At 51.6% G+C, this 13,291-nt stretch overlaps 2 protein-coding genes across 5 annotated transcripts in view; one reads left to right on the forward strand and one right to left on the reverse strand.

Annotated features, from left to right (window-relative positions):
* CDIP1 (cell death inducing p53 target 1) overlaps positions 1-11,859 on the forward strand; it is a 29,296-nt gene extending 17,437 nt beyond the window's left edge. For both annotated transcript variants that reach the window (XM_003916474.3, XM_003916475.5), the window contains exons 2-6: positions 7,859-7,948; positions 8,376-8,474; positions 8,668-8,823; positions 9,448-9,721; positions 9,829-11,859. In XM_003916474.3, the coding sequence (XP_003916523.1) occupies positions 8,390-8,474; positions 8,668-8,823; positions 9,448-9,721; positions 9,829-9,940 (627 nt within the window). In that variant the 5' untranslated portion in view covers positions 7,859-7,948; positions 8,376-8,389 and the 3' untranslated portion in view covers positions 9,941-11,859. The remainder of the gene's footprint in view (positions 1-7,858; positions 7,949-8,375; positions 8,475-8,667; positions 8,824-9,447; positions 9,722-9,828) is intronic.
* A 298-nt stretch (positions 11,860-12,157) lies between these two features.
* Positions 12,158-13,291, reverse strand: part of HMOX2 (heme oxygenase 2) — a 43,555-nt gene continuing 42,421 nt past the window's right edge. For 2 of the 3 annotated variants that reach the window (XM_003916472.4, XM_003916470.3), the window contains exons 5-6: positions 12,970-13,096; positions 12,158-12,879 (exon numbers count right to left, since the gene is read on the reverse strand). In XM_003916472.4, coding sequence (XP_003916521.1) covers positions 12,752-12,879; positions 12,970-13,096 — 255 coding nt within the window. In that variant the 3' untranslated portion in view covers positions 12,158-12,751. The remainder of the gene's footprint in view (positions 12,880-12,969; positions 13,097-13,291) is intronic. The other variant, XM_003916471.3, reaches the window with a different exon arrangement.

The raw sequence follows: 13,291 nt of genomic DNA on the forward strand, positions 1-13,291 counted from the left end.
TTTCGCGCACACTGTCTGTCTTCAGCCTCACTCCCACCCTGAGAGGTAGGCATGCTCATCTCTGTTTACAGAGAAAGAAACCGAGGCTCAGCTCACTCAGCTGGAAAGTGGTGGGTCTGGGGGGTCTGGGTTTGAACTAACCTGATGCAGTGCCCCCCCGCCCTTTTTTTTTTTTTAATATTGATGACGTCTTGCCATGTTGCCCAGGCTGGTTTTGAATTCCTGGGCTCAAGTAATCCTCCCGTCTCGGCCTCCCAGAGTGCTGGAATTACAGGCCTAAGCCACCATGCCTGGCCCAGAGCCCATGTTCTTGACTGCTTGCTTCATTTAAAGCCTTCCATGGGGTGGCAAGCACATCCCTGGAGTGGGGCCTTGCCAGAACAACAAACTCAGGGCCTCCGCAGGAGCGACTCCAAGACTTGCAGGCCACTCTTGATCCCTCTGGCTGTGAAGCCCTGTCCCAGCCCTGCACTTGGCTGATACCGCACCCCCTTAACTTCTAGTGGGGGTTCCTCTAGCAAAGCAGTTCTTGAAATGTGATCTGCAGTCTCCTGGGGGGTTCCTGAGACCACTCGACCACTCGAGGGGCTGAGGATCAGAACTGTTTTAATAATAACATGGCCGTGATTTGTTACCGTGCCTCTTTGGTTGTGATGGCTTTCACATTGATGGTGTAGGAGCGGTGGGGAAAGAAGCTGTGGGCCTGCACAGACTCAAGACCGGCACCACACTGTGCTGGTCTTGTTGTAACTGAGTCTTCACCACCACACACAGTAGACACACACACACACACACACACACGCGCGCGCACGTGCCAGTGTTGCATCAAAGCAGTAAAAATCAGCTTTTTAAGTCCTGACCCATGAGTCCCATCTTTTTTTTTTTTTTTTTTTTTGAGGAGTGTCGCTTGTTGCCCAGGCTGGAGTGCAGTGGTGCGATCTTGGCTCACTGTAAGCTCCGACTCCCGGGTTCACGCCATTCTCCTGCCTCAGCCTCCCGAGTAGCTGGGACTACAGGCGCCCGCCACCACGCCCAGCTAATTTTTTGTATTTTTAGTAGAGACGGGGTTTCACGGTGTTAGCCAGGACGGTCTTGATCTCCTGACCTCGTGATCCGCCCGTCTTGGCCTCCCAAAGTGCTGGGATTACAGGCATGAGCCATCGCACCCCGCCTAGTCCACATCTTTTTAAGATCCTGTGTGATGAAATGAGGCACACATGAAGTATGTCACATGGAGTTTGATGCTGTCATGAGGAAAAGCACATGTGCATTCATTTCAGGTGTGGGCTGAACTAGCTGCCTTTTTCATGGGCTCCACCTTCACTTAACCGGCACACACTGTTACTCAGATTTGGATATTTAGCATACACTTTCTTGAAAATGAGCAAGTGAAACAACTGACCTTTTATTTTTGTATATGTTGCTGTTTCTAAATTTGTTAGTGCTTTGTTGCCAGTGATGAAATTCAAGCTTTCAAATGATGATTAGCATAACAATATTTAGTGACTTTAATGATGACATTGGTAGCAACACCAGCAATGTGATTTTAAAAAATATATATTGTTCAATGAGATGTGTCAACATTGGTAGATCTGCGTTACAGGAACCAGTATTTTCAGGTGACCCACACATGATGTTAAGAAATCATATCTCTGTAAAAGACCCATTCCAAATGCAAGGTACACCAACGACTTCTAATGTAACACATTAGAAAAAAATCATTGTTAAGGATTCTAATTCCTGTGGCAAGTAACCCTTAAGAAATTACCATTTGTCGGCTGGACACGGTGGCTCACACCTGTAATCTCAGTACTTTGGGAGGCTGAGGCAGGCGGATATGAGGTCAAGAGATCGAGACCATCCTGGCCAACATGGTGAAACCCCGTCTCTACTAAAAGTACAAAAATTAGCCGGGCGGCATGTCTGTAGTCGCAGCTACTCAGAACGCTGAGGCAGGAGAATCGCTTGAACCTGTGAGGCAGAGGTTGCAGTGAGCCAAGATCGCGCCACTGCGCTCCAGCCTGGCGACAGAGCGAGACTCTGTGTATAAAAAAAAAAAACAAAAAACAAACAAAAAAAAAACCTACCACTTATCAAGTCTTGATGTAGTATAAGTCCATTGTGCCTCTCTAACAGAATACCTGAGACTGGGTAATTTATAAAGAACAGGAATTTATCTCCTTACAGTTCTGGAGGCTGGTGTCTTAGTCTATTTGTGTTGCTATAAATTACCTGAGGCTGAGTAATTTATAAAGAAAAGAGTATTTGGCTCCTGGTTCTGCAGGCTTTACAGGATGGCACAGTGCCAACATCTGCTTCTGTTGAGGGCCTCAGGCCGCTTCCATTCATGGCGGAAGGCATAGGGGAGTCTCTGTGCAGAGATCGCATGGCGAGAGAGCGGGTAAGAAAGGGAGGGGAAGCGCTAGGCCCTTTCTGACAACCAGCTGGGATGGCGGGACTAACAGAGTGAGAAGTCACTCACTCCTTCCCCATCCCAGGGAGGACATTTATCTGTTTATGAGGAATCCACCTCCCATGTCCCAAACACCTCTCATTAAGCCCCACCGTCAGTCACCCAGTCACCAAAACTGTGGTGGCTGGGAAGTCCAGGATCAAGGCACTGCCAGCATCTGGCAAGGGCCTTCTTGCTGCATCATCCCATGGTGGAAGGGCCACGGGGAGATGTACCCACAGAAGACTAACTAATCCTCTTATAAGGAATCCGCTCCCAAGATAATGATTTATAGCCAGTCTGTCAGAAGCGTAGGTTGCAAGCTAGGAATTGCGATTGACATCAGAAGTGGGGGGCAGTCTTGGGACTGAGCCCTCAACCTGTGGGATCTGACGCAGTAGCATCAGACTTGAGTGCGACTAGAAGACGTCCAGCTGGTGTCCGCTACAGAACTGACTGCTGGCTTGTTATTGAGGAGAAATCCCCACGTGTTTTGCCACAGAATTCTTTTCTGTTGATTGTTATGGGGTGAAAGCAGAGGAGAAACAGGTTTTTCCTGCACACCTTCACATGCCACAGAACCCAGAGGGTGTGGAGGGATAGACTTTGCAGAGGCCTCTGGTCTCCCAGAGGAGTGACTTACTATTACGTTTCTGACTGAGTTGTAAAGATTTTCAAACAGGCACCTATTTTGTTTGCAGTTTATAAATCTGATATTTAAAGCGAGAAGGCCAAGAAGCCTCTCTTGGATTTGTCAGAGCTGCAAGTTGATTTCATTGTGCTCCCCAGATACCCCAAGTCTCCTCTTTCTCTTCTCTTGGGAACTGGGCAGATCCCCAGGTCTCCCAGCCCCTTCCTTCACCAGCACCTTCCCACAGCAGAGGTGCTGGGGCTGCATTTTCAGATCAGACATTTTCCATTTTGTAGCTTTGAACAGTACTTATTTTATTGGAAAACTATTTTGCTTCTGATCGTGTGATTGAAAGATTATTCTTGTAGTTTTTATTGCACCCTACACAACATGGTTTTGTGGGAATGCATGTTTGATTTTATGTTGGAAGGCACTGGGAGAATGGGTGTTTAAATTCAGGAAATCTTCATGAGCTGTTTTCCAGATACCTCTCCTTGGTAGAGAAGGATCTGCCCCGCAGTCCCTGCTGGGGTTCAGGAAAGATGCATGTGGATATGGAGGGGTGAGAGGGAGCAGTGAGTAGCAGGCATGGCCCTGGGTGGGGAAGACACAGAGGAGCAACACAGAGGAGCAACAGGGCCCTGCAGCCCCAGGTAAGGGGCAAAGAGAAGGTGGGCTCTGTGGCCAGCGAGGTGGAGTGGAAGCCAGCCCTGTGCAGGTCCAAACCCTTCCCTGTGGCCTGCATTGTCATTATGCGGGTTGGGTGGACACCAAGGGAGGGCTTTGCCCTGTGGGCTTGCACCCTGTCATCATGGGCAAGGCTGTATGTGGAATTCCAGAAATAGAATTTTTGAGCTCTAGGAAACCATAGGATTGTATCTGTTGACTTTGATGAAAAGATGAGCCAGAAAAAGGCAACACTTGCATTCTCAGAGATGGGGTGTGTGTGCATGCGTGCATGTGTGTGTGCTCCCTGCAAGGGACCCAGGCTGGGATCTGCAGGTGGGTTTAAGTGACTCACCAAGCACAGTGCAGCTTACTTTCCTGGTCTGCTCAGAGCATCCCAGGGCCTGGACCATTGCCTGGTGAGCAAGACTCACCAACTGCATGCCAGTGTTGGGCCACTTGGTGGACAGTGGTGCCACCCAGAGGCACCAGAGAGCATTTTCTGGGAGTCTGGGAGTTTGTAGCAGGGGCTGGCACCACCTGTTCCACAATTCAACATATTGCAACAGTTTTCTAGATGCAGGTAAAGCCCCATGAAAGGCTGCCCTCTTCTCCCCTGCAGGAGGGCACCTGGCGGGCTAGGAGGAGCCTGGGCAAGGGACCCCAGGACCAGCTCCAAGAGGCACTGTTGCTATTCCCTGTTCTGTTCTTTTTTTTCTTTTTCTTTTTTTTTTTTGAGACAGGGTCTTGCACTGTTGCCCAGGCTGGAGTGCAGTGGCCTGATCATGGCTCACTGTATCCTCTGAGTCTTGGGCTCAGGTGATCCTCCTACCTCAGCCTCCCCGGTAGCTGGGACTACAGGCATGCACTATCACGCCTAATTTAAAAATTTTTCTTTTGTAGAGACAAGAGTCTTGCCATGTTGACCAGGCTGGTTTCGAACTCTTGGCCTCAATCCATCTTCCAGCTTCAGTCTCCCAAAGTGCTGAGATTACAGGCATAAGCTGCTGCACCTGGTCACCACTCCCTGTTCTTAACCCTGTGCTATTGGAATTCACTCTGCAGACAGGAGGGTGGGAGAGTCATGCCAGGGTCCTAGACTTATGCCCCGCCCCATCCTTTTCTGGGCCTCCATGTCTTCTGTGGATAATAAGGCAACTCAGAAGAGTGAGTGTGTAATTTCTGAACACTTGGAAAGATGTTCTGTCTCCTGTCAAAGAAATGCATATAAAAATGTGTCATTTTTGGCCGGGCGTGGTGGCTCAAGCCTGTAATCCTAGCACTTTGGGAGGCCGAGACGGGCGGATCACGAGGTCAGGAGATCGAGACCATCCTGGCTAACACGGTGAAACTCCGTCTCTACTAAAAAATACAAAAAACTAGCCGGGCGAGGTGGCTGGCGCCTGTAGTCCCAGCTACTCGGGAGGCTGAGGCAGGAGAATGGCGTAAACCTGGGAGGCGGAGCTTGCAGTGAGCTGAGATCCGGCCACTGCACTCGACAGAGCGAGACTCCGTCTCAAAAAAAAAAAAAAAAGTGTCATTTTAATATTAAAATGATAACTGGCACTATAAATTGGCATCCTTTCAAAAAGGCATAACATGCTCATGTCCTTTGACCCAGTCATCTCACTCTGACAAGCTTAGCCTGAGGAAATAATCTAAGAAAAGGGGAAGAGCGGTGGACAGAGGTGTTCTCTTGTATTTCATGAAAACAGCAAGTAGGGCTTTGCCTAAATGCCTTAAAGGGTTTGGTCAAGTATGCCCATTTTGTGGAATATTAATATCGATGGTCACGGAGTCTTGTAAGATGGAATATGTGTGACACAGCATTAAAAGGATTTACCAGCCTGGCCAATATGGTGAAATCATCTCTCTACTTAAAAAATACAAAAATTAGCCAGGCGTGGTAGCGCGTGCCTGTAGTCTCAGCTACTTGGGAGGCTGAGGCAGGAGAATCACTGGAACCTGGGAGGCGGAGGTTGCAGTGAGCCAGGATCGTGCCACTGCACTCTAGCCTGGGCGACAGAGCAAGACTCTGTCTCAAAAAGAGAAAAAAGTAAAAGGATTTAAAACTGTCAGGACAGCAACTGTATTTTTATATAGTATGGGCTGGGAGCAGTGGCTCCTACCTGTAATCCCAACACTTTGGGAGGCTGAGGCAGGAGGATCGTTTGAGGCCAGGAGTTCGAGATCAGCCTGGGCAACATAGTGAGACCCCATCTCTACAAAACAAAACCAAAAAGTACAGGTGCCTGTGCATACAGACCAGCAGGGACATATGGAGATGGGCTGCAGCAGAGTGGTAGGACTAATTTTCTTTTCCCTCATTTTTTAAAAAAAGTTTTATTGACATAATTTATGTACCATTCAATTCACCCACTTAAAGTATACAATTTAGTGGTTTTTAGTTTATTCACAGAATTGTTCAACTATTGCTACAGTCGGTTTCCGAGCATCTTCATTACCCCAGGAGATCCCATGTTCCCCACTTCTCTCTCTCTCCCAGACCTAAACAACTACTAATGTACTTTCTGTCTTTATGGGTTTGCCTACTAGGGACATTTCATATAAGTGAAATCATACATTATGTGGCCTTTTGTGTCTGGCTTCTCTCACCAAGCATGTTTTCAGGGTTCATGCTGTAGGGTGTCAGTGCTTCCTTCCTTTTTATAGCTGAATCGTCTTCCATTGTCTGGGCAGCCTACAGTTTTGTTTATCCACTCTGTTGATGGACATTTGGGTTGTTTCCACTTTTTGGCTATTATGATTCATGCTGCTGTGAACATTTGTGTACAAACTTCTGTGTAGACAGGTTTTCATTTCTCTTGGGCAGATAACTAGGGGTGGAATTGCTGGGTCATCTGGTAACTCTAGGTTTAACCTTTTGAGGAACTGCCAGACTGTTTCTCAAAAGGGGAACAGGGGGTGGCAGTTCCTCAAAAGGTTGGCAGGGGCTGTCCCCCACCAGCAGTGTATGAGGGTTCCCGTTTCTCTACATAATGCCTATTACTGTCTTTTTAAATTTTAGCCATCCTAGTAGATAGGAAATGGTCTCCTTGTGGTTTTGCCTTTCATTTCCCTTATGAAAAGATGCTCAGTAGTTTTCATGTGCTTTTGGCCATTTATTTGTCTTTTGAGAAGTCTTTGTTCAAATCCTTTGCCCATTTTAACAACTGGGTTGTCTTTCTGTTACTTAATTGAGTTCTTTGTATGTTCTTAATACAAGTCCTTTATCAGATCTATGAATTATAAAATGTGATGGTGTCCTTTGAAGCACAAGTTTTTCATTCTGATGACATCCAGTTGAAGTTTTCTTTTTGTTGCTTTGCTTTTGGTATCATATCTAAGAAACCACTGCCTAATCGAAGGTCATAAAGATTGATGCCTGCATTTTCTTCTAAGAGCTTTTTGATCCCTGTCTTTCAGTTTTCAAACTGCCATGGTACTTCATAGTTGAACCCAAGAGCTTGGACTTGGTTCCTCTGGCCCTGCCCCTGATTTGTTAAACTTCATATTCAAACTTATGTGCCCTCCATCCCCTGCAGGTGCTGGGCTCTCTGGGAAACGCTCCTTTCCCTGTATCCTTTTGTTCCATTGAAATAGATTTTTCTCTCATTTTATTACTTTTAGCTAAGGTAACTGAACCCACTTCCCAAGTCCTTTATGATGCGAAGTAAGAGCAAAAGCTTCCCGGCTTTCTGAGCTGTGCTCAGAGAGTTTGGTGACAGAAATGAGGGAAAAGATTTCACTTGACTCTTCTTCCTCTCCACCCCCGCCTCAGCAAGCAAACCAGAGGGGCACAGGCCAGAGCACAGCTTGCCTGGCAGTCCTCATGCATGGGAGCTCAGGCCTGGTGGGAGGAGATACAGAGGGCCCAGCTGTGGCCCTTGGGTGCCACCAGTTTTGGGAGAGGGAGGAAGCAGACCTGTGATGGGACCGGGGAATGGAAGAGGTGGTCGGGTGTGTGGATGGCACAGAGTGACAGCCAGGGAGAAGCCTGACGTGGGAAGGGGAGGGACTGCGTGGTACGCACAGGCCCCCGGGCCCAGCCCTGGCTTGGCAGCCCCTGCTGCCTGCTGAGGGCCCTGCCTTTCCTTCCCCTGAAACAGTTCCCGGAGCCCTGCCTGTTCCCTGTCCGTCCAGGCCAGCAGCTGAAGGAGCCTCACCTGCCTCCCTTCTCTGAGTAGCACGGATTTGAGGTAAGAAATCCCCCAGAATCCCCATTCCCAGTCCAGCCTCTGGCAGAGATCAGTCCAGTGTCTCCTCGACTGCCTTGGTGCCTGCTAAATGTTTGGGGAGGGGAGAGCTTGGTGCCAAACTGCTCTCATGTGGGGCAAATGCTGAGTTAGGCTCCCTGGGGGACTTTACCTCACTGGACCCTGCTTCCTGGGTTCTGTCCTTGCCCTCCAGCTTCCAAACAGGGAAGAGCAGGTGACTGCTGAGGTGAGGATGGTGGCTCTGGGCTAGGTGGCCCTGGGGAAGGTGGGGGATCCCCAGTGCCTGGAGGCAGCCCCTTCTGAGGATGGTCACACGCCTTGTGCAGTGTCTCGGCCACTCCCCAGGGCTGAAGGGGAAGGAACCTGGCTGGGAGCTTAGTTCATGCCTGGGTTTTCCCTCCATGTCCAGGAGAAGCAGCGAAGATGTCCAACGAGCCGCCCCCTCCTTATCCTGGGGGCCCCACAGCCCCACTTCTGGAGGAGAAAAGTGGAGCCCCGCCCACCCCAGGTAGGGGGTCACTGCTCCTGAGGCTCCCTGTTGCAGTCCCCTGCCCCCATGGCATGGTTGGGACTCTTAAGTGGTGATGCCCACTCCAGGGTCACCCCTGGGCCCCATCTGTGTCCCAAAACAGTGGCCTCTGGTCCAGCTCATTGTGCAGAGACTCCAGCTGAGTCTCCTCTTTCTGCCTCTCTCTGTCCAGGCCGTTCCTCCCCAGCCGTGATGCAGCCCCCTCCAGGCATGCCGCTGCCCCCTGCGGACATTGGGCCCCCACCCTATGAGCCGCCGGGTCACCCAATGCCCCAGCCTGGCTTTATCCCCCCACACATGAGTGCAGATGGCGCCTACATGCCTCCGGGTGAGTGGGGAAGGGATCTGAGGGGAGCATGGGCTGCTCCTGGCTGCTGTCTGGCCTGCGCTGGCTGTCCTCAGTACAGGTGGGCATCTGTTGTAGGGCAGGGACTCCAACACACCCAACCAGCCCTGGCCTGGAGCTCAGGCTGTGTGTGGACAGGGACTGTGGACGTGGGAAGGTGGGACTGCTCTCACTCAGGCTGCTTGGGCAGGGCTGGTCCTTGGCACAGCAGGACCTGACATGGGTGGGGAGGGGCACCCTGTGTGCAGGAGAGGGGTGGGTGACTCGCATAGCTTTCCCTCCCTTGGTCATGGGCTTGAGGCTGAGTGCCCTGTCCTTGCATGCCGGAGACAGGAGCAGAGGACCAGGTCATGTGCCTGGCTCTCTGCCACAGCTGTCATGGTCCCCAAGGGGTGGGGACCAGGAAGGGCTGGGAGAATGTGGCCCCACTTGACTTAGGGCCCCAGCTGTAAGGCCTCCCACTGGCCTGTTAGGAGGGCGGTAGGAAGTCTGAGGCCTAGCCTTGCACCCTGGGCGCTGTGGACCCTGGGGCTTTGTGCCGATCTCTTTGTCTGGGGCAGGTGGCAGGCCAGTGACCTCTCGCCTCCATCTTCTGTACCATTCCAGGTTTCTACCCTCCTCCAGGCCCCCACGCACCCATGGGCTACTACCCCCCAGGGCCCTACACACCGGGGCCCTACCCTGGCCCTGGGGGCCACACAGCCACAGTCCTGGTCCCTTCAGGAGCTGCCACCACGGTGACAGTGCTGCAAGGAGAGATCTTTGAGGGAGCGCCTGTGCAGACGGTGTGTCCCCACTGCCAACAGGCCATCACCACCAAGATCTCCTACGAGATTGGCTTGATGAATTTCGTGCTGGGTTTCTTCTGTTGCTTCATGGGGTAGGTGGTGTGGGCACTGGTAGGGTGGGGGCTGCACCAGGATCAACTGGCTGCCTCTGCCTCCTCCGCAGCAGGCCTCAGCCTGTTCTTCCCTGTCTCTGATTCAGATGTGATCTGGGCTGCTGCCTGATCCCCTGCCTCATCAATGACTTCAAGGATGTGACGCACACATGCCCCAGCTGCAAAGCCTACATCTACACGTACAAGCGCCTGTGCTAACGGAGCTGGGACTCGGGACTCCCCCGCCTGTCAGTCTGGCCCCCTGTGCTTTGCTCCCTGCGCTCAGTGGTCACTTTCCCGCTCCCACTTGGGGATGGGAGCTGTGCCACCATCCCCTGGAAGTCCTGTCCTCTTCACCCTGCCCTACCCTGAACAGCTGACTCTTCTGGCAAAAATTCTGTTGGGATTTAAGGCCAGGGGTCAGTGGGTGGCAGGGGGCTGGCACTGAACTTGTGTGTTGTTGGTCTGCTTGGTGTGTGCGATCAGGAAGATAAGCTGGGAGGGGTCTCCTGCTGGGGTCCTGATTCCTCTGTTTCCAAACAAGGTACAGGTTCAGTCCAGACTCTTTCCCCTAGGACCAAAAGCAGCCAGAGCAGTAGCCAGTTAGTTCCCTAGGCCTGTAGCGACAGTCGTTTCTGACCTGCTGGGCCGAGAATGGGTAAGTTGTCTGGAGTCAGGTGGACCCAAGTAGGACAGGGTTACAAAGCCTGGGTTTGTTTCTGGGTACTTTGCGTCTCTGGGATGCTAGAGGTGGGGCATGGTGGCTGGAACTAAAACTGCCAACTCTGGCCCTCAGAACTCTCAGGTATAGAAACCCAGGATGTCTAATACCCTGTCCCAGTGCCCGAGAGCTGTCTGGTGTCAGGTAGAGAGGACACTGTACCTGGGTGAGTGATCAGACCCTGGTAGCTAAGAAGGAACTTCCCCTTTTGGGTCAGTGTGCAGACCCCCTTTCTGGCCATGCCTCTGTGAACCCTGTATTGCTGGGGCCCGAAGGAGCCCCTGAGCCTAGCCCCTTCCCGTCTGCCCCGTGTCCTCATTGTGTGTGGATGTGACTTCTGCTTGGTGGCTGGTGTGTCCCAACTGGGGCAAGAGATGGCAGAGGATCCCCCTTGTGGGTGTGCTTGGATGTGCAGAGCCCTCTCCATGAGTTTTCTTCCCTGTAAGTGCCGGGCCCCTTGCCCCAGCTGACAGGCTGTTGCTGTACCTGCTCCTGCAGGCACACTGGGCTGGGGATGAGGAAGGAGCAGCCACAAGTGGTAGAACTGCCTTGGTGGACACCAGCCTTGCCCTGTCTTTATTTCCTGAATGGTTTGTGAACCTGCTCACCTGGACCGCTGTATCCTGCCACTGTCCTTCCTGGTCTCGCACTGCCACTGCATGGCCTCCTGTCACTGTGAATCGTGGCCCAGTCTCAGTTTGTAGTTTCTCATTAAATTGGCCCTTTCACTTCCCCACCCTGGGCCTCTGCTCTCTTGCCTGGCTTCCTTCTTTTTTGAGGGAAAGAGGGTGGGGCTGCAGGCAGTCTACTGGCAGGGCAGGAGGCTGAGTCCTCAGAGTCTCACATCCTCAGTGCTGATGCCATGCCAACTGCCTGGGACAACACCAACATGTAAGGACCTAATTAAACCAAACCAGAGTCCGGTGTAGACCAGCCCTGGGAATTCCAGCTGTGACTGGGCCAGGGCACACGTTGGTCTCAGCAGTGGCTGTAAGGTCACCTTCCTTCCTCTGATGCTGGTTTCAACCATCTACATACCACAGCATCCACGCATGGGATCTGCAAGCTGGAGCCCTCCTACCCGCAGGCTTGAGCACAGCATCATCCAGCTCTGGGGAGGCGCACCCTTAAGCAAGACAGACTCGGCTGAGGCTGATAGGCTGAAGACTAACAGAGTGCAGTCTGCACACACAGGTTCTGGGCCAGCTTTGGCCCTGGCTATCTCTGCACTAACTCATCTGAATTATGAAGGTGGCAGGCTTGGTCAGTAGTTTTAAAGAGTTTCCCTACCTTTTAACCCTTTTTGAAATAAAACTTTTACAGATAGTAGATTCCTATTAATAAAACTATTTAAGTTCATGTTTCTATTTTAGACAATGACTTGTTTAAATACAAATATATGCTTTTTAAAAACCCATATATATATATATATAAATTTTTTAAAAAACCTTTTAAGTAGGAAACCTCTAAGGTATTTCTAAGCTAAAAAATAACAGTGCTGGATACACTTTAAAGATATTTGCAAGATGGTTAGAGTGACTTTGCTTTGGAGACTAGGGGTGCTGGAGAGTAGACCAAGGGCAGGAGGTGGCTGCTGGGGGCCATGATGGACGATGTCCACTCTCCACACAGACATAACATGCCCTTACTTCTGAGGGACTCTCCTGTGAGGAGGTGGCTTGACCCATCTGGTGCCAGGAGGCAGGGAAGGAGGCAGCTTGCAAAGCCCACTTTATTGAGTGCTGGAGCATTTACACAGGGCGGAGGAGGAGACAAGCTGGGGCCAAGCAGACCTCACCCAAGGGGTTAGAGGGATTCTGGGTGACAGGGATAAGCTCCCAAGGCCTCTGAGGCTTCCACCCACACCCACCCTCACCCCCAGGGTCCAAGAGAGGCCCAGAAGTAGTACAGCAGCATCCAGCAAGGCCCCCTCCCACAGCCTGGGCCTACAGGCCACTCACCTCCAGCAGGGGAGATAGATAGCCACCCATGTACTACAAAAACAGGAACTACTGGAAGCAGCCTAGGGCCCAGAGGTGTGGGAGCCTGGACTAGAGCTGGGTTGGGGGCCAGGCCTGCTGCACTGTGCTGACTGCTCCCAGGGTGACACCCTGTGCCCAGTGCAGAATCTGGCCCATGGAGAGGATGCTGTCAGGCAGAGGGTCTAGCATCTGGCTTTTATTGGTTGCCTTTCTTAAACCCAGCATTTTTTAAAAAGTCACCTGAGGTGGTAGTTTAGTCAGGGCTGGAGAAAGGGGTAGGCCAGTGGTCAGTCGGGAGGAGGGTACCGGCATGGCATGATGGGTCCTTCACATGTAGTACCAGGCCAAGAGTCCAGCAGCTAGGGCCATGCCAGCGGCCAGGATGAACTGGAGGCTGGGCTTCCTCAGCACAGCCATGGCTGTTCGGAAGGGACAGCTGCTGCCCTCCAGGGCACCTGTGTGGCAGCACCAATAGGAGACATGGCATCAGTGGAGTTTGCTGCTACACTTGCCCCAGGAGGGGAGCTCAAGACACACAGACCTACCTTTGTCTTGCTCACCAGCGTAGAAAGGGCATTTACGCATGTCTCCTTTCCCATCGTGTACAGGGAACCCATCCTCCAAGGTCTCTCTGGCCAGCGTGGAGCCGGCCTGGTCCAGTTCATTGAATATCTGCAGGAGCAGAGGATCGACTGAGCCATCTTTGGGCTGCCCACACTTTTTTTTTTTTTTTAATGCTTTTAAGATGAGGTGTCTGTTGCCCAGGCTGGAGTGCAGTGTTGTGAACATGGCTAACTCACTGCAGCCTCAAACTCCTAGGCTTAAGTGGTCCTCCCACCTTAGCCTCCTATATGTGTGTACCACCAT

This window comes from Papio anubis, chromosome 18, assembly GCF_008728515.1.
Source record: "Papio anubis isolate 15944 chromosome 18, Panubis1.0, whole genome shotgun sequence".
Lineage (NCBI taxonomy): Eukaryota > Metazoa > Chordata > Mammalia > Primates > Cercopithecidae > Papio > Papio anubis.